The 21,629-nt window shown below is 43.2% G+C and overlaps 1 protein-coding gene and 1 long non-coding RNA gene across 3 annotated transcripts in view; both read right to left on the minus strand.

The window, feature by feature from the left end:
- hlcs (holocarboxylase synthetase (biotin-(proprionyl-CoA-carboxylase (ATP-hydrolysing)) ligase)) overlaps window positions 1-14,604 on the minus strand; it is a 147,635-nt gene extending 133,031 nt beyond the window's left edge. For both annotated transcript variants that reach the window (XM_068041153.1, XM_068041152.1), the window contains exon 1: window positions 14,335-14,604. In XM_068041153.1, coding sequence (XP_067897254.1) covers window positions 14,335-14,556 — 222 coding nt within the window. In that variant the 5' untranslated portion in view covers window positions 14,557-14,604. The remainder of the gene's footprint in view (window positions 1-14,334) is intronic.
- On the minus strand, window positions 2,661-5,146 carry LOC137374675 (uncharacterized). Its single transcript, XR_010975880.1, has 3 exons — window positions 4,810-5,146; window positions 4,627-4,723; window positions 2,661-4,527 (listed from the first exon to the last, which is right to left on the minus strand). It is a non-coding gene; the product is annotated as an uncharacterized lncRNA (long non-coding RNA).
- Window positions 14,605-21,629: the final 7,025 nt, after the last annotated feature.

The following is a 21,629-nucleotide window of genomic DNA, read 5'->3' on the forward strand; positions in this document are numbered from 1 at the left end:
GGGGTCACTTCAATGAAATAAAAGAGGCCTGTGGAACTGTAACTCAGGGCTAGAGACAATGCCCACAGGAAAAGAAGGTGGAAGAAAATGTAACGTTTCCAAATTAAAGTTTAAAAAGATGACTTTGCACTGCTCGCAGTTATACTCCAACTTGTGTGAAGTTCAATTAGTTTCAAACTACCTCACAACAGTTCCTAAAATCTGAATGGTAGGGTTTATCAATCCAGAAACTACAGCACCACTGATCTAAAAGGAGAGTTTGCGACCAGCAAAAACCATTACTGGGTTAAAGATCATGAATCAAAACCACTCTAAGTAAATAAAACATACTTGAATTATTTTATTGAAGTGAAATCCTCTCCAATACTGGCAGTTTATCCATTATATTTCCACTTTAAATGGCAGCTCGGTTCAGTTGGCAGCCAGAGTCAGACAATTGCGGACTCACGCCCTGCTCCAAACTTGAGCACATGGCTGACGCCCCAGCGTGGTACTGTGTGTGATACTGCCCTTCAGATGTGATGTTAAATGAACAACCTATTTGTTAGTTATGTGACTCAAGTGGATGTTATAGATCCCAAGGCATTATTCAAACAGCAGCGCACAGTGTGTTAGTGCCTTAGCTAAATTTAACTTCAATTACCAAAACAAAATAGATTAACTAGTCATATAGCTCAACAATGGAACCTTGTTGTGTGCAAAATGGTTGCTGTATTTGCCTTAATAAGTCACTACACTCTGAATTAATTGTGTGAAGTACTTTGGGATGTTAAATCAACTGGCTCTCCCTCGTCATGTGAGCCATATCACTTGAAAATAAAACATATTTGGCAGGTCATTCTTCATGTTAGTTTGATTACTGAAGGAAAAGTACAACTTAGCAATGACACAAATAAGGCGAGCTCAGAGCAGTTAACATTTTACTACTTGATATGGTTTAACTCTATAAAAGCCTCAGAAGCATATTTGTTTAAAATAAAATTCAACAGCTATTCTTCTTTGATGGCAGACAGAATTTAATACTGACAAGTGTGAGGCGATGCATTTTGGCAGAAGGAATAGGGGACAAAATATGTACTTAATGGCACAGTTCTAAACAGTGTTCAGGAACAGAGGGACCTGGGGGTGCATGTGCATCAAACTTTGAAGGTGGCAGGACCTATTGAGAGAGTGATTAGCAAAGCATATGGGATCTTGGGTTCCATAAATAGAGGCATTGAGTACAAAAGCAGGGAAGTTATGCTGAAACCTTTATAAAGCTCTGGTTAGGCTCCAACTGGAGTATTGCGTCCAGCTCTGGTCACCACATATTAGGAAAGGTGTGAGGGTCCTTCAGATGGTGCAGAGGAGGTTTACCAGAATGGTTCCAGGGAAGGGGGATTTTAGTTAGAAGGTTAGGTTGGAAAAGCTGGGATTGTTCTCCTTAGAGCAAGGCAGATTGAAGGGAGATTTAAGAGGTGTAGAGATTATGACATGCATAGATAAGTTAGACAAGAAAAAACTTCCCATTAACTAATGGTACAAGGAATAAGGGACACAAATTGAAGGTTTTAGGCAAGAGATGCAGGGAGAATCTGAGGAACAGACTCGGTAGGCCAAAGGACCCGTTTCAGTGTTGTATCTCTAAATCTAAAAAAAATCTAAAATCATTACTGTGATCCTTCTCTTGGCTGCTACATGCAGAGACTAGTACATAAATTAGGAGGGAGGCTTTCTGAAACAACCCATGCATGGGCACTCAAGTTTTTTTTTAAAAAGAAAGCTGTTTCAGCTGTCAGGCAACTCACCCCCCAACCAAGACTGAAACACACATTATTTTGCCACATGAACATTAAAACTCAAAATTGCAAGCCCTGACTGGAAGGACATTTGCATAGTACTAGCAGTTTTGGAACAATGGGGACCCAGTCATTGCTTCCCCAATACACAGAAGTGGTCAGACCAGTTTTAGTCACATGACTAACTGGCTGCTGCAGAGAATTTGAACTTCCAACAAAGGATTTTGAACTGAGACTAAGCCGTGTGCTCATGGAGTAAAGATTTCTCCTGGAAGTGAAGCAAGAATTATCTCCTCTCGTGTCTGCCTATCCCATCTACTTCCCAGGGTACTGAATCTTGTGAAAACGAGTGAAACACAAAGGGAGAACAAGGTTTAAGAAGAACACTAGGCCCCGCCGAAAGCAAGACTACTTACAAAAAGGACTAAACAGTGACCTCGAAGTACCGTAACAAGATATTGCCTCAAACTATTCCACCTTATCTTTTCCTCTCTTTGCTGTTCCTATCTGCAAATGTATATCGTGTGTGTATGCTAGCGTGGGCGCATCATATATCCGCAGGCGTGAACCATATTAGAGTTTAAGTTTTAAGAAACTTTCATCTTCTTAAAACCTGAGAAAGCCTGTGTGAATTGGTTTCTTTGTCTTATAATAGGAAAACTATGAACAAGGATTCACAAAAAGGGGAGCTTAAAACAGTGTGTTTAAAAATAAAACCCTGTTACAATAAGACCAGGTAAAGACAGCAAAAGACCCCTAGACACATTTCTCACCTGTCTGTAACACAGCAATAACCCTGGCAAAGTGGTCAGAAATACTACAGATACAGTTTGAAGATATCTTATTGAAGCCAAGATGGACTACAAATGGGCGAGTCGGGGCAAGTATGACATTTTCTTTATTTCATATTGTTTTTATTCTTTCATGGGATGTGGGCATTGCCAGCAAGGTCAGCATTTGTTACCCATCCCTAATCGCCTTTGCAATGACAAGTTGCACTGTTTGAATCGAGTTTGATCATAACTGCTATTACATACATTTTCCTTACTGTGAAATAAGACAGCTTATTGATTCATATCAAGCCTTGTCTCACCAAATGTTTATTCAGTCCTTTTTCAGAGATTGAAGCACACATGAAAGACATGTTTATCCAATCCAGATCACAAGGGGGATTCTAATGTTACATTCCAGGGTTATAATATTGTGCAAGTACATATAGAGCACTATGAATCACCATCCATAAAAGTAAAAGCAAAATTGCACATCTTAGAAATCTGAAACAAAAACAAAATGCTGTAAGTGGTCAACAAGTCAGGGAGCATTTATAAAGAAAGGAACAATGTTGACACTTGAAGTGTCAACATTCCAATAAAGGTTATGCTTGAAATGTCAGCATTTCTCCTTTTTTTGCAGATGCTGCCCAACTTGCTGAGGGCTACAGCATTTTGTCCTAACAAAAGCAAGATCCTCTGCTTACAGGAACATGCCAGCAAATCAAGAAGGTATCTATGACAGAAGGTGATGGTTAACATGTGGATATATGGTTGCCCCACAACCTAGGGCAGGAGTATCCAACCTTTTGAAGCAATGGCTACATCCACACACTACAAACGGTTAGTGGAACACATATTATGCTTTGTGGCTAGTCAAAATTAGTCAAGTACAACACAATTGTTTTATTTTCCAATATATTTACACATTTATGGAACAAACAGTCACACACACTTTGCACATCATTAGTTTTGCATGCAAGACATGTGCTTTATATTTACAACAAAAATCTATCTAAATTGATTGAACAACCATTTGTCATGCATCACTGTCAGTCAGTTGATTAATTCAAGATCTAAGCTAGGTTCGGTGTACGCTGAAGACTTTATTCATAGTGCTAACTGTGTTGTCGACAATCAGAGATCGTCGTGAAGATGTTCAGGACCCTCGAGCATAAGTGGGACTGCTGCAGATTCATCTGTGACTATTTTCCTACCATGTGTGCTGCTAAATAATGATGGCACATACTGGCATGACCCTGCAACCCCCAAACTCCTCTGAAGGATACTTATAGAATGCTGACCTATATTAAACCTGCTCTTCATTGTATCGGAGCTTGATCAATTCCATCTGAATCTCCAGTCAATATTGCCAGTAAAAAGTTTCCAAATACCTCTTTCATTGCCAATGTCAATGATTCTTGGAAAAAGCTGGCAAACACTTCCGGGATGAGAAGTATAATGGCACAGTTAATAGGCCTCTGCAACTACTTTTCAATGGCAACTCACCAGGAGCTAAGTTACATTCAAACAGCCAGAGCTTAAACTCAAAAGCACAAGCATAGCGCAAAAAGCTTTGTCATGACCCATCAACCTCTTACAGCTCCTTGATGAGAATATTCCAGGGCTCTGAAGAACACTAGAAATATAAAGATCTATCAGCCACATCTCATTGCCGAGTTCTGGTACTGATAGTTCCTTCTGCTCCATGAGGTAGTGTATTTTGTGAGGTAACTCAAAGATCTTTTTTGAATACCATGCCTTAAGGAGCCAGCATACATTATTTTGTTACAAGTCCTTATATTTTGCATTGAACTCCTCCAGCAGATTCTGAAACTGATGGTTGTTCAGAGCTCTTGTTTCCATAAATTTGACCACCATGCTGACCTCATTCACAACAGGCTACCGGTTAGCCATTATGCCCACTGGAGATTCTTGGTGCATAATGCATTGGCGGTTTATTGGTTGGCTCAGTACACCTGCAATACAAATGGTGACACTGTATTCAACGCTGTCTGCACTTCTCCTGAAAATGGAAGCACAGGAAATAACAAAAAATATACTTTCATCAGTCATACCTTAACTCCACATCTCTCCCCAAGCCAGGCTGCAGCACATCAGTAGTCAGGCTTCAGGCATGCAATTACCTCTTCCAATGCAAAAGGAGATCGGACCCTGTTAACCAAGCAATTTAATTACTAGAAACACAAAGGATTACTTTTCAATGTGGAAATTCTAAACATGTTTAAATTTATTTTTACCTTTTATGGTCCCCTGGATTCTCTCCAAAACTGCAAGTCCTTCTAACAACAATGAGGAGCGAGTTCGATAGCATTCACACTGCTGCTCTGTTTGTCCATTATAGGGCTGTATGTAACACAAAATGCTGGGCCTTTTCAAGCATTTGCCCTGTGACATCCTTTGAAAGTTGCTCCACCCTTCGGTGGATTGAGTTGCTTGGTTAGTGAAATATTTCTTCACAACAGCACAAGGGAAGGGCTTTGCTTCCTTTGCAATCAGGTCTGTCGCAGTCAAACGAGCTAGGCCACTATGTTGTCGCAATCCCAGCAAGCTTGAAAAGTTGAGTTGATTTTTCAGTTCACAAACCTCATTACCTGACAAAAACGTCATTAAATACAAATTTAGCTTTGCATATGATCTCTTGTTCATATCGTCCTCAAACTGGTACAGCACATTGTGTCATTTTGCTCTCTTTTCCTCTTTCCAGCTGGTAACTAAAATTAGTGGAAAACTCTGATTTTATCATACATGTAGAAGAGGCAAGAAAAGTAAGCAGACCCTGGGTTTTATACTTAAAAACACTGAATATAAAAACAAGGAAGTAACTTGAACTATTGCAAGATATTGGTTTGGCCACAGTTGTAGTATTGCATATGGATCTGGTTGCCCCATTAAAGTTATTACAGCAGTGGAAAGAGTGTAGTCAAGATTTAAGTAAAATATTAGGAATGAAAGATTGTAGTTTATGAATAGTCTTGAAACATTGAGGCCTTTTCATGTCAAATTAGACCTCATCTAAGGTTATGAAACCTTTTGACCAGAGAGACAGAGAGAGAAGAGAGAGAGAGAGAGAGAGAGAGAGAGAGAGAGAGAGAGAGAGAGAGAGAGAGAGAGAGAGAGAGAGAGAGAGAGAGAGAACACAGCGGGAGCAAAGCTTTAAAAAAAGCGCGCCAACAATTCAGAGGCCAGAGAGAGAAAAAGAGAAAGAGAGAGACAGAGAGACAGAGAGACAGAGAGACAGAGAGACAGAGAGACAGAGAGACAGAGAGAGGATGTTGGCCGCCTCAAGGACTTGTTGGAGATACGGTCCTGCCACCTGATGCCAAGGATTTTCCGGAGGCAGCGAAGATGGAATGAATTGAGACGTCGCTCTTGGCTGACGTACGTTGTCCAGGCCTCGCTGCCGTAGAGCAAGGTACTGAGGACACAGGCTTGATACACTTGGACTTTTGTGTTCTGTGTCAGTGCGCCATTTTACTACACTCTCTTGGCCAGTTTGGACATAGCAGAGGAAGCCTTTCCCATGCGCTTGTTTAATTCTGCATCGAGAGACAGGTTACTGGTGATAGTTGAGCCTAGGCAGGTGAACTCTTGAACCACTTCCAGAGTGTGGTCGCCGATATTGATGGATGGGGCGTTTTTGACGTCCTGTCCCATGATGTTCATTTTCTTGAGGCTGATGGTTAGGCCAAATTCATTGCAAGCAGCCGCAAACCTGTCCATGAGTCTCTGCAGACACTCTTCAGTGTGAGATGTTAATGCAGCATCGTCAGCAAAGAGGAGTTCCCTGATGAGGACCTTCCGTACTTTGGTCTTCGCTTTTAGACAGGCAAGGTTGAACAACCTGCTACCTGATCTTGTGTGGAGGAAAATTCCTTCTTCTGAAGACTTGAACGCATGTGACAGCAGCAAGGAGAAGATCCCAAACAGTGTAGGTGCGAGAACACAGCCCTGTTTCACGCCACTCAGGATTGGAAAGGGGTCTGATGAGGCACCACTATGCTGAATTGTGCCTTTCATATTGTCATGGAATGAGGTGATGATACTTAGTAGCTTTGGTGGGCATCCAATCTTTTCTAGCAGTCTGAAGAGACCACGTCTGCTGACAAGTTCAAAGCTTTGGTGAGATCAATGAAAGCAACTTAGAGGGGCATCGGTTGTTCACAGCATTTCTCCTGTAGCCGGCGAAGGGAGAACAGCACGTCAATGGTGGATCTCTTTGCTCGAAAGCCATACTGTGCCTCAGGATAGACATGCTCAGCCAGCTTCTGGAGCCTGTTTAAGGCGACACGAGTAAAGACTTTCCCCACTATGCTGAGCAGGGAGATTCCACGGTAGTTGTTGCAGTCACCGCAGTCACCCTCGTTCTTATAGAGGGTGATGATATTGGCATCGCGCATGTCAGCACAGGCAAAGCAGTTCGTGCAGTGCTGAAAGTATAGCAGGCTTGGCACTCTTGATTATTTCAGGGGTAATGCCGTCCTTCCCAGAGGCTTTTCTGCTGGCTAGAGAATCAATGGCATCACTGAGTTCCGATTTTATTGGCTGTTCGTCCAGCTGATCCATGACTGGCAGATACAGGGCTGCATTGAGGGCGGTCTCAGTGACGACATTCTCCCTGGAGTACAGTTCTCGGTAGTGTTCCACCCAGCGGTCCATTCACTTGCGTTGGTCAGTGATTGTGTCCCCTGATTTAGATTTGAGGGGGGCAATCTTCTTCATGGTTGGCCCAAAAGCTCTCTTAATGCCATCATACATTCCTCTGATATTTCCTGTGTCAGAGGCCAGCTGAATATGACTGGATAGGTGTTGCCAGTAGTCATTTGCGCAGCGCCTGGCTGTTGTTTGTGCCACGGTTCTGGCAGCTTGAAGTGCTACGGATGTTAACTCACTGGGGGGCGAAACTGGGAGGCCAGAGAGAGAGAACACAGCGGGAGCAAAGCTTTAAAAAAGCGCACCAAGAATTCGGAGGCCAGAGAGAGAGAACACAGCAGGAGCAGAGCAGGGCACAAAAAAAACGAAAGGTGACATCAGAGTGACATCACAGTAGAGAGAGAGAGAGAGAGAGCAGGGAAACTGAAAGCTGTCCCAGTGAGTATACAGGTAAGCTTTTAATTTATTTTCATCTAAAGTAATCAAATATAAAATAAGACTTGATTGATTCGTTAGTATGTAAACTAAAAACTAAAGCTGACGTGATAATTTATCATACAGAGTGAGAGAGAGACCAGCAGGGAGTGTATTCACTCAAATTCGAGCAACTTAATATATAAGCTGTATTAAGTATCATTAGGGTTTATCAGCATTCGTAAGGTTTACTAATAGTAGTAAGGTTTATTGGAATTAGCAAGCTTTATTAGCATTGGCATGGTCTATTACTAGTAGGAAGATCTACATATCTGTGTAATCAGGAAAAGTATAACTTTAGCTGAAGCTGGAACTAGCATTTAATAAGCACAGTAAGTTTTACAATACGTAGAAATTATTCTAAGTTAATTAAGAAAGTAATTAAAGTAAATTAACTAATAGTATAAGTAACAATGGCAGGACAGGTGTTCTGTTGCAGCTGTGGTATGTGGGAGCTCCTGGATGCCAAGGCAATCCAGGATAAATGCATCTGCAGAAAGTGTGAGCAGCGAGAGGAATTCCAGACCAGGATTATTGATCTGGAAGCTGAACTGCAAACACTGCGCAACATAAGGGAGGGGGAGAAATACCTGGACACTTTGTTCCAAAGGACGGTCACACCTCCTAAAACAAGGTCATCTGTTTTGGTCTGCAGTGAGGGACAGGAGGTGGTGACCGTGAGTGAGGCAGGTAAAGGGACCGAGCAGTCAGCAGTGGAGGAACCTCAGACTTTGCAATTGTAAAACCAAAGTGATTCCTGACAACGCAGCTGCCTGATGATGTCAGAGTGCGCCAAACTGCACGTGTGCAGCTACACCTTGTCCGGCACTTGCTCCCACCCCACTGGCCGCTCTCCCCCCTCGGCAACTTGCTCCAGGCCTCAACACTCCCCTCCACTCCCCTGGCCAATTGCTCTTCGCATTGCGCGCCCCCGCTCTCTGCCCGCTTCCCCGCCCGCCCCCCCACATCCCCCCCCCCCGCAGCCGCTAGTTCCAGGCCGTGCCCTCCTCTCGACCACTCGCTCCTACGTCACCCCTGGTGCGCCTGGAGACTGATGAAACGTGGGAGCTAGTGACCGAGAGGAGGGAAGCGACGCGGCCTACAGCTAGCATTGGGGGGGGGGGGAAAAGAGGGGTATGCAGGGAACAACCGACCAACCAGAGAGCTGGAGCTGGTAGGCAGCATGAGTGGGGTACAATCAGCCAGGGAAGTGAGGGGGCAAGGGGAGGAGCAGCAAGGTCTGCAGCGAGTGGCTGAGGGGGGAGAAGGGGCCAGTGGGGAGGAGGGGGAGAAAATGGGTTGCCGAAGGAGGAGAGTGGCCAGTGGGGCGGGAGCTAGTAGATGCTTTCGCGTGAAATCAGTCCTGGTTAGTCATATAAACGCATCACAATAAGGAATTGGCAGCACATTTTATAATCTGCTCAATTCTTTTTCATCGATCCGGGTGGCAATTCATTATCTTCCAATGGAAATTCAATCTAAATTCCTTTTGTATTTAATAGGATTACTGGAATATTAAATAGATTTGAGGATTACAGTTAGTATCCTAGCATATTACTGGGCTTCCATCCAACTTAATGTAAGGTTAGTTTGAGAGAACAATCTAGCCATAAGCATTTCCTGTGATAAATTGTGCAGCGCCATCTTTAATCCTGGAGCTGCCTGAATGTCACAGACACTGATGATCCACTTGAAGAGCCTGCATTTGTGCATGTGCAAATATTGCACCACCTAGTAGTTGCATTGTCAGCAAACGCAGCCTTCTAAAACAGGTCTGAGGTGCTCTCAACCTGTGTGGATGAAAGAGAGACCTGTAAGGTGGATGAGCAGACTGGCCATGGCACTGTGGTACAGGAAGCCATTCAAGTGGGGGTGCTAAAAGGAACGTAGTGGTAGTAGGAGATAGTATAACGAAGGGGATTGACACTTCTGTGCAGCCAGGAGCGTGAGTCCAGAAGGCCATGTTGCCTGCACGGTGCCAGGGTTTGGGACATCTGCTCAGGCCTGGACATGGAGTGGGAGTGGGAGTGGGAGTGGGAGTGGGAGTGGGAGTGGGAGTGGGAGTGGGAGTGGGAGTGGGAGTGGGAGTGGGAGTGGGAGTGGGAGTGGGAGTGGGAGTGGGAGGATCCCATTGTCGTGGTTCATGTAGGTACCAACGACATAGATAGGACTAGGAAAGAGGTTCTGCTTAGACAGTATGAGGAGTTAGGCCACAAATTGAAGAGTAGAACCTCAAGGGTAATAATCTCTGGATTATTACCTGAGCCACGTGCCAATTGGCAGAGGGCACATAAGATTAGTGAAATGAATACGTGGCTCAAAGACTGGTGTGGGAGAAGTGAGTTTCAGTTCGTGGGCCACTGGCAGCAGTACTTGGGCAAGTGGAGGCTGTACCAAAGGGACGGTCTGCACCTGAACCGTGCTGGGACCAGTCTTCTAGCAAACCATATAACTAGGGAAGTAGAGAAGGGGGGAGAGGGATCAAGCTTGGGCAGATGTAGCAAATCAAGGGGTAGAATCAAGGCAGGAGAGCAGAACACACCAACAGTCAAGACTAGATGATACAAAGATAACAAAAAGACAAAACTAAAGGCTCTGTATCTGAATGCACGTAGTATTCATCACAAAGTAGACAAACTGATAGCGCACAATGAAGTAAACAAATTCGATCTGATAGCCATTAGAGACATGGCTGCAGGATGACAAGGATTGGGTCCTCAATATTGAGGGGTAGATAACATTTAAGAATAGGAAGCTAGGTAAAGGTGGAGGGGGTAGTACTGTTAATCAAGGATGGCATTGGTGCAATAGTTAGAGATGACCTTGGTTCAGGAGATCAGGATGTAGAATCGATTTAGGAGATGAGGAATAGTCGGGGGAAAAAGTCACTAATGGGAGTGGTCTACAGGCTGCCTAACAGTAGCCACAATGTAGGACAAAGTATCCAAGAAGAAATATTGGATGCTTGTGATAAAGGGATAGCAATAATTATGGGTTATTTTAATCTACATATAAACTGAAAAAATCAGATTGGCAATAGTAGCGTCGATGATTGCACAATTATATACTTTTTCCTTAAGTTTGATGCTGTCCTTAACTTCTTTAGTTAACCACAGATGGTGGGTCCTGCCCTTAGAATTTTTCTTTATAGTAGGAATATACTTATTCTGAGTTTACTGAAATATCCCCTTAAATGTCTGCTACTGCTTCTCTATTGATCCATCTCCAAGCCTAATAACCCAGTTCACTTCAGCTAGCTTAGCTTTCATGCCCACATAGTTTGCCCTTATTTAAGATTAAAATACTCGTCTTAGACACACTCCTCTCTCTTTTAAACTGGATGTAAAATTCAATCACATTGTGGTCACTGCTACCTAGAGATGCCTTTACTCTGAGGTCATTAATTAATCCTGTCACGTTACACAATACCAAGTCCAATATAAGCTGCTCTCTGGTTGGTTCCAGAACGCGCTGCTCCAAAAAACCATCTCAAAAGCATTCCATGAACTCCTCTTCTCTCAGAGGATTGTGCGACTTTGGAATTCTCTGCCTCAGAAGGTGGTGGAAGTGGGGTCATTGAATATTGTTGAGGTGGAGGTAGATAGATTCTTGTTGGGTGAGGGAATCAAAGATTATCGGGGGTAGATGGGAGCACGGAATTCGAGACAGAAACAGATCAGCCATGATCTTATTAAATGTCGCAGCAGATTCAACAGACTGAATGGCCTGCTTCTGCTCCTAATTCATATGGTCGTATGGAAACTAAGATTGTTTCTACTGGTTGGCAAATCAGTAACACAGGATTATCACCAGAATAATGATGAGTGGGAGGTTATTAGAATGTGAAATGCTTCAGCAAGGTCAGCTATTGCACCTGAGACTATCATTTAAAAGTTGAGCTCTGATAAAGGTCCTTGACCTGAAATAAACTCTCTCCACAAATGCTGCCCGACCAGCTGAGCATTTTCAGCACTGTCTCTTTCTTTTATTTTGAATGGGGAATTGGTTAAATATTCAGAAATAAATAGGAAAAGGTAACGGAGAAAGGCAGGGAAATGGGCTCACGGGTAGATGGCTTCTTAAAGACCTAGCACAGGAGTCAGCAACCTGCGCTCATTCTGGACTTGTGCAGCTCCCGACCTTGATTGATCAAACCCATTTTTTCCCTATCAGTTTTTAGAAAATAATTATCTAAATGTGTTTCCAATTTAAAATTCTTCTCAGTACACAAAAATATGAAATTCTACTGAAAACTTGCTTGGATCAAAAGTCATAAGTTATAGTTGCAGTGTTTTGCCAAACAAAATGGCATCACGCGCCATCGAATTAATGGTTCACGCAGCACCTGCTAGTCAATCACCTGAGTCTCTCGCCAACGTTGACAAATGCATCAATAAAGGAACTAACTGTGGCCTTTGTTTTGAGGCTGTTTTGCTACAAAACATTTTAATTTATTACAGGAAACAGAGGTTTGCAACATTCATCGGTAGTACCATGTGGAACATTAAGGTCGAGACATTTTTTAAAACTGATTAGTGTTTGAATTTAATTTTTAAAAATTGACATTAGAGGCATTGAAATGGCTGCAGAGAAAAAAAATGTCTCTCTTGTTTCTCATTATTATTAGCATGTGTAACAGCATTGCAGCCCTTAAGATATTGCGTTTTTGACTAAATTTAAAAAGTGGTTCTTATTAAGGTTGCCAACCCCTGACCTAGCATCACAGAAGGTGGCACACAAACACCTTCTGAAGGGCAATTCGGGATGGGCAATAAATGCTGTCCTAGCCAGCGACGCCCACATACCACAAAAGGAGGAAAAAAAAGGCTGAATGGACTTCTTCAGTGCTGTCATGATGATAACCACCTTTAGGTCCTACATCACATTAGCATATTGTCACTAAATTTATTTAGCATTATGGTACTAACATAGAATCACAGAAATTTTAAGACACAGAAAGAGGCCATTTGGCCTATCGTGTCTGTGCTGGCCAAAAACCATCCACCTATTCTAATCCCACCTTCCAGCATTTGGTCCATACCCCTGCAGATTATGGCACTGGAGGTGCATATCCAGATTCCTTTTGAACGAGTTGAGGGTCTCTGCCTCAACTACCCTTTCAGGCAGGGAGTTTCACCTCTGGGTGAAAAAGTTTTTCCTCACCTCCCCTCTAATTTTTCTACCATTCACTTTAAATCTATGCACCCTCGTCACTGACCTCTCTGCTAAGGTGAACAGACCCTTCACCTCCACTTTATCCAGGCCCCTCAAAATTTTGTACCTTTCAATCAGATCTCCCCTCAGCCTTCTTTGTTCCAAGGAGAACAACCCCAGCCAATCCAATTTTTCTTCATAGCTGCATTTTTCCAGTCCTGGCAACATCCTCGTAAATCTCCTCTGTACCCTCTCTAGTGCAATTACATCCTTTCTGTAATGAGGTGACCAGAACCGCACACTGTACTCAAGTTGTGGCCTAACCAATGAGTTATCCAGTTCCAGCATAACCTCCCAGCTCTTATATTCTATACCTCGGCTAAAAAAGGAAAGGATTCCATATGCCTTCTTAACTACCTTATCAACCTGTCCTGCTATCTTCAGGGATCTGTGGACATTCACTCCAAGGTCCCTTACTTCCTCTGCACTTCTCAGTATTTTCCCATTAAATGTGTATTCCTTTGCCTTGTTTGATGTTCCCAAATGCATCACCTCACACTTCTCCAGGTTGAATTCCATTTGCCATTTTTCTGCTCATCTGAACAGACCATTAATATCTTCCTGGTCTGCCCGAAACTTGCTGGTCTTCCAGCACAATGAGTTGTCCACCACCGAATGTTGCAGACTGGCACATTCCAAGGTCCAGGACTACCTGCTGAGAGACGCACTAAAGCTTGGGGCAGACGCAGCAAAGGCTCAATGGGGAAAGACCACTGTGTAAGGTCCCCCCACCAAGCTGAACGGAGGGGCTGGATCCATGGAAAGCCCCTCGCACTGTATCAGGAAAATTTTTGTTTGCTGTAAAATGTATATGGCATGAAAAATGAAATGGAAGGGTTGTGATGCAGGAAACTGACCTCCTTTGCACTGTTTGTAATTTTTGATTTGGTGCTGTTTAGAATTGTTTCATCGTGTATTTTTTTTTTACAGATTTTTATGAATAAAGTATCTTTTGGAAATAAAAAAAAATCTTCCTGCAGCCATCAGCTATCCTCGCTATCTACCGCACGGCCAATCTTAGTGTCATCCACAAACTTCTTGATCATACCCCCTACATTTACATCCAAATATAGACACCACAGGTGGTGGGGGGGCAGGGGTGACATCATTATTTAAGGCTGTGTAATAAACGTAGTTACCTGAAGGAGGATGAAGTTTTATTGCTGAATTATAAAAATATATAACTATATAAAACAGTTCAGAAGCGCACAGCACTAAACAATCACAATCAGCCGCAGACTTCGTGCCTCAAGTGTCCTGTAGACAGTCCCAACACCAACCACGCATCAGTGTCAAGTAACCACCAAATCAGGGGCAACTCTGAAGGTCCAGTTAGTTTTTAATAAAGATGAAGAAAAAACAAAATGGACAAGAAAATCCTGACACAGAAATGGGTTAAAACAAGAAACTTGTGCGGGGTTCACCTTTTGGGGCTCAGCCAGGAGGAAAGCCCTGTTGGCCAGTCGGACACAGATTTTCTCCTCGGTAATTGCTGAACTGTGAGGCCTTGTCTCGCCGAATGGCGGCAGAGCGGTGAAGGTCAGACTGGCACAGCGGTGGAAGCGCCGCACGGCCCAGCAGATGATCATGGCGTAGCATTTCTGGAAGCGGATCCACAGGTAAACATAGCACAACGTGATCAACATGGCGGTTACAGTGGCGCCATGACCGGCATCTCCCACACGCTGCCACAGTCACACCCACCACTCGCTCTCATTAACCCCCCCCTCCCAGCGCCGGCTCCCCATAGGCTGTCCCATAGACGTAGCCCCGCCCCCTCCCAGCGCGCCGGCTCCTCATAGTCCGCTCCAGAAACATAACCCCGCCCCCTCCCAGCGCGCCGGCTCCTCATAGTCCGCTCCAGAAACATAACCCCGCCCCTTAAAGCACGCTGGCTGACCATAGGCCGCTGCAGAAACATAACCCCGCCCCCTTCCAGCGCTGGCTCCCCATAGGCCGCTTCACACATACCTGACTCCACCTCCTGCAGAACACCGCCCCACCCCAGCCTGTACTGTCACCATTCGGCCTCTAAGGTGGTTTCAATGGAGGTTGTGGCTGCGCAATATAGATCATGAGAGTGGTCCTTGCTAAACAGGTTCAGGTTAAGCCACAACCCCTACGCAGCCAACCTCCACCGCTGGGGCTTCAGTACAAACCCCTTATGCATTTGTGGAGAGACACAAACAATGTTGCACATTACTGAGGAATGTCCTCTCTGCAGACTAAGTGGTGCACTAATCATCTTAAACTCAGCAAATGAGGAGGCTATCACTTGGGTCTGGGGATTTGCATTGGCTAAATAAAAAGTATTACAGTGGACCATTTTCTGTATACGTCATGTATTTCAAGGAACAATGTGCCTTTTCTAAACAGGTAACAAGAGGAAAACCTTCTATGTATTGAATGGTAAAGATCTGGAATGCACTGCCTGAGAGTGTGCTGGAGGCAGATTCAATCACAGTTTTCAAAAGGGAATTGGATAATTATCTGAAGAGGAAACATTTGCAGGGAACAGGGGAAAGGCAGGGGAGTGGAACTAGTTGAGTTGCTCTTGCAGAGAGCTGGCACAGACACGATGGACCAAATGGCCTCCTCTGTTGTAACCATTCTATGATTCTGTGCAGCACAAGGGACCATGTACCTTTTCTATATAGGTCATGTATCACAGGGGACAGTATGTCTTCTATATAGGTCATGCATCACAGGGGACCATGTGCCTTTTCTAAATAAACCAATAAGAAGATGCTAGGTTACCCTAGTGTCATCATAGAAAAAACAAAAGTGGCCCTCTTTTTAGAGAGGCACAATTAATGAAAAAGGCTACGGGCCAAGTGCTGGAAAATGGGATTAGAATAGTTAGGTGCTTAATGGCCAGCACAGACACGATGGGCCGAAGGGTCTGTTTCTGTGCTGTATAACTCTATAACTCTATGACTCTAATGAAGAACAAAATCATTATAAAAAAACTTATAAACTTAAGTAGTAATATTATACCGATGTCTACAATGCACTCCAGTCACTGTGATTCCCACCAGTCACAAAAGGGCAGGGGATCATGTGCAGCTCAAAGCATTGGCTCTCCAGCCCCCAAAACCCAGGCAGCTCAGTTTTCTTTTGTCTTAAGTGCCATTTCAGTTCACTTTTGCTTCTCAGTAAGGTAATGGATTCAAACCCCACTCCAAGTGCTTGAGTACATAATCTAGGCTGGTACTTCAGTGCTGCATTTTTAGGGATACACCCTTTCAGATGAGATGTCAGAGTGAGGCTTTACCTGCCTGCTGAGGTGGGTGTAAAAGATCTCATGGCACTATTCAAAGAAGAGCAGAGAAGCTGTTTTGGAGTCCCAGTTAACATTTATCACTCAACCAACACCACCAAATCTAATTAACTGATCAAACACAGAAGTGAAATACTGCGGATGCTGGAAATTTGAAATAAAAACAGAAAATGCTGGAAATACTCAGCAGGTCTTACAGCGACTGTTGAGAGAAAAAGAGTTAACGTTTCAGGTCTGATAGAAGGTCACAGAAATGTTAACTCTGTTTCTATCTCCACAGATTCCGATTAACTGGTCATTTATTTAATTGCTGTTTGTGTGCACACATTATCAACCATGTTAGTTTACATTGCAACAGTAACTACACTTCAATGGCTGTGAAGTGCTTTGGGACATCCTGAGGACATAAAAGGTGCTATGTAAATATAAATGCTTTCTTTTTTTGCAGCCTCAGTTTGTACTGTTTGAATTTTATAGTCTGGAGGTTTGGAAAGGGCTGTTCATGGGCATGTTGCCTCATTAGTAAATGAAACATTAAGTTCTTTTGGTATCCCCAGATTCAGAGTTTTATGCAAACTAATGAGAACATTCATTTACATGTGATGCATGGCCCACAGCCAACTGTGTAATAGCCCCGAAAAACAATTTTTTCTGCAGCACCTGTGGAAGAGTCTGTCACTCTAATATTGGCCTTTATAGCCACTCCAGGCGCTGCTCCAAAAACCACTGACCACCTCCAGGCGCTTACCCATTGTCTCTCGAGACAAGGAGGCCAAAGAAGAAAAAGAAGATGGCCCACAAGGCTAAGTGATATGTAGCTAGGTGGACAATGAAGATAAATAATGTTGACATTGCTGTGATCAAAAAAAGGTGTAAATACAGCTATTCACAATATATATTAATGACTTGGGTGAGGGAACTGAATGTAACATTTCCAAGTTTGCAGACGACACAAAGCTGGGGGGGAATGTGAGCTGTGAAGAGGATGCAAAGAGGCTCCAATGTGATTTGGACAAGTTGGGTGAGTGGACAAATGCATGGCAGATGCAGTATAACGTGGATAAATGTGAGGTTATCCACTTTGGTTGTAGAACAGAAAGGCAGATTATTTTCTGAATGGTGATAGATTGGGAAAGGGCGAGGTGCAATGAGACCTGGGTGTCCTTGTACACCAGTCGCTGAAAGCAAGTATTCAGGTGCAGCAAGCAGTTAGGAAGGCGAATGGTATGTTGGCCTTCGTTGCAAGAGGAGTTGAGTACATGAGCAAGGATGTCTTACTATAGTTATACATGGCCTTGGTGAGACCACATCTGGAGTACCGTGTGCAGTTTTGGTCTCCTTATCTGAGGAAGGATGTACTTGCCATGGAGGGAGTGCAAAGAAGATTTACTCGACTGATTCCTGGGATGGCAGGATTGACGTATGAGGAGAGAATGGGTCGACTAGGCCTATATTCACTACAGTTTAGAAGAATGAGAGGGGATCTCATAGAAACCTATAAAATTCTAACAAGACTAGACAGCTAGATGCAGGGAGGATATTCCCGATGGCTGGGGAGTCCAAATCCAGGGGTCACAGTCTCAGGATATGGGGTATGCCATTTAGAACTGAGATGAGGAGAAATTTCTTCACTCAGAGGGTGGCGAACGTGTGGAATTCTCCACCGCAGAAGGCAGTGAAGGCCAATTTATTAAATATATTCAAGAAGGAGATAGATATATTTCTTAATGCCAAAGGGATCAAGGGATATGGGGAGAAAGCAGGAATAGGGTACTGAATTAGACAATCAGCCATGATCTTTTTTGAATGGCAGAGCAGGCCCAAAGGGCTGAATGGCCTACTTCTGCTCCTATTTTCTATGTTTTTATGTAATTTCACTATCAAAATAACTCACAAGGTCCTATGTTTTGTAGCATAAGTTTAATCCGGTATCAGAAATAATCTGCAGCATTCTCCATCATCCAACATTATGTTTATTGAGGTTGTGTGTCACATAAGATTATTTTAATGACAGCTCTTACCTCGCGAGCTCCCGACTGCCTACTTTCCACCTACCAACATGAATAGATCTCACTCTCTGTATTTCCCCTCCCTTTCACATGGATCACCTGCCCTGCATATATTTCGACAAGCAGCCACTTGGGCCATAATAGAAAAAGGAAGACTGAGGATAAAAAAACTATAGGGACTTCCCTCCATTATTATCATATCAATTTTGGTGCAATTTCCTATGTCCTACATCACATAGGATCATTTTAGTACAACTGCTTTCAGCCAGTGGTTCACAGCAACCAATGTTTCACAGGTCAACTCACCTGGTTTCAGTGTGTCCCTCCCTCCAGTGTGTAGCACCAAATTGATGTGCACTTTCACCATCTGGCCACAAAGACATAGTAACAGCAGAAGGCGCATTGGAATAAATTTGTGCAATGGAGGTTATGAGAGGGGAACTGAGATAGGGAAGTTTTGGCAAATAGAAATTGCTAACAAGCTACAGGCATGGCCTTGCCAACACCATTTTAATCATGTGCACTAACTGTAGTAGAAAACACCTTGCATACACTTACACAATCCAGATAAATGGATTTCACATGTATATTTTATGAATGAACATGCATCAGCATTCAGCAAGCAAGGAATTCAAGCAATCACAATGATCAAAAGCACTCATACACTCTGCTTTTCATCTTAATGTTTTATCAACAAATCCACAAAAGATTAGACTACAAGTCTATATGCTGAGTGAATATGAGTATTGGGATCACCTGCCCAACAACATTAATCTTACTCATTTTTATTTATAAATCAGAAGTGCAGTTTGCCTCCTCTGGATTTCAAATTGGCCACATGTAGCTAAGTAACAAACATATTGGACAACCTTGCAATAGCAGGCAGTATTGAAGACTGCACTAATTTCTCTATATAATTAGAATAGGCAAATAGTTATCATAGAATGGTTACAGCACAGAAGGAGGGAGACCATTGGGCCCATTCTGCCTGTGCTGGCTCTCTGCAAGAACAACTCACCTAGTCCCACGGCCTTACCTTTTCCCCATGGCCCTGTACATTTTTTCTTTTCAAATAATTAACCAATTTTCTTTTGAAGGCCTTGATTGAATCTGCCTCCACCGTACTCTCAGGTAGTGCATTCCAGATCCTAACCAATCACTGCATAAAAAAGCTTTTAATAGCTGTTTGGTAGTACAGAACTTGAGTATTGCTGAAAACAGAGACATTTTGTTGAAGCTTTTCATCTTGCACACATCAAGACAATTTGCAAGAATGCCGATGTAACGGAACCAACAAATTTATACTATATGAGAAGAGAGTGCTGATTGGTTGGCAAGTGGACTCTGATTGGTAGAGGCGTTGCCATGGAGAATGCACCAGTTTATGGTGACTTACAATTAACTGCCAAGCCTTGTTTGAAATTTAACCCAGGCAGCTTGACATCTTCCCGTGCCATTTTGCCTGCCTTCCCACTTCTCAGCCCATCCCCAAAGGGCCCAGAAAATTTTAGCCTATGTAATATTTAAAAATAAGCAATGAGGTTTTCCATGATTTAACAAAGCTGGTAGTGCTAGGGGTTCCCAACATCCCATTGCCTGCTTACCAACTTGTTCAATTCTCATTCCAAGACCTGTCCATCCATGAGATACAGCACTCTCACCATGCTTACTGGTCTCTCGGAGACCAATGGAGAAGATGTAGTGTTTTTTCATATGATTCACTATCAAAATAATCACTGAGATATCACATTACATTGGGTTACCTTAATGAAGGTGTTCATGTCCACCTATTTCCAGTGGCCGACTTTCAACACCCCTACACACAATTCTCACCCCTTCCCTTTTTTGTGTCTAAATCCACCATCCAGCCACATAGGGGAGACAGTAGCTCGGTTTACAATGGGGAAAAAGGATGAGGATTGATGAAAAATTTCTTTACGTATATGTACATAGTATTTACAGCACAGAAACAGGCCATTGGCCAAACAGGTCTTTCCAGTGTTTATGCTCCACACAAGCCTTCTCCCACCTTTCTCCATTTCATCCTATCAGGATAACTTTCTATTCTTTTTTCCCTCATGTGCTTTTCCAGCTGCTCCTTAAATGCAATATATGCTATTCACCTCAATTATTCCTCGTCTTAGCGAGTTCCCCATTCTTGCCGTTCTCTGGGTAAAGAAAGTTTCTCTTTAATTCCTTATTGGATTCATTAGTGACCATCTTACATTTATGATCCAGAGTTCTGGATTCTTGCACACAAGTGGAATTATCTGCTCTATGTCTGCCCTATCAAACCCCTTCATAATTTTAATGACCTTTGTTAGTTCACCCCTCAGATTCCTCTTTTCTAGAGTAAAGAACCACAGCTTGTTCATTCGTTCCTGAAGCTTGCATTGAACTTGGTTGATACTTACTTTCAAAATGGTAAAAAGCTAGAAACCTGGAGGTCAAATGAGACTTGTGGGTCTGGGTCCATACATCAATAAACTATTATAAACAGGCACAGAAAATAATCAAGAAGATTAATGCAATACTGGCCTTTATATGTAGAGGACTGGAATACAAAGGAGTAGAAGTTATGCCACAGCTACATAAAGCCCTAGTTAGACCACAGTTGGAGTATTGTGAGACATTCTGGATACCACACCTTAGGGAGCATATATTAACCTTGGAGGAAGAGCAGCATAGATTTACCAGAATGATACCTGGACTCCTAGGGTTAAATTACGAGGAGAGATTACACAAACTAGAGTTGTATTCCCTGGAATTTAGAAGGTTAAGTAATGATTTGATTGATGTTTCATGATATTAAGGGGGACAGGTAGAGTAGATTGGGAGAAACTATTTCCACTTGCTGGAGAATCCAAGACTACAGGGCATAATCAAAAAATTAGAGCCAAACCTTCCAGGAGTGAAATTAGGAAACACACAAACAGTGGTAGAAATTTGGAATTCTCTTCCACAAATAGCAATTGATGCTGTATCAATTATTAATTTTAAATCTGCAGTTGATAGATTTTCATGAACTAAAGGGTATTAAGGGAAATGGGTCCCAGGCGGGGTATATGGAATTAGGTTGCAGAACAGGTCTCATTGAATGGCTGATCAGGCTCGAGGGGCTAAATGTTCCTGTTCCGATGTTCCAGTGCTAGGAAGCCAATGATGGGAGAAGAAGGGCGGCGCAGTGGTTAGCACTGCAGCCTCACAGCCCCAGCGACCCAGGTTCAATTCTGGGTACTGCCTGTGTGGAGTTTGCAAGTTCTCCCTGTGTCTGCGTGGGTTTCGTCCGGGTGCTCCGGTTTCCTCCCACAGCCAAAAGACTTGCAGGTTGATAGGTAAATTGGCCATTATAAAATTGCCCCTAATAGGGGAATATAGGGACAGGTGAGGATGTGGTAGGAATATGGGATTAGTGTAGGATTAGTATAAA

The sequence above is a fragment of the Heterodontus francisci genome, chromosome 10 (genome assembly GCF_036365525.1).
Source record: "Heterodontus francisci isolate sHetFra1 chromosome 10, sHetFra1.hap1, whole genome shotgun sequence".
NCBI lineage: Eukaryota > Metazoa > Chordata > Chondrichthyes > Heterodontiformes > Heterodontidae > Heterodontus > Heterodontus francisci.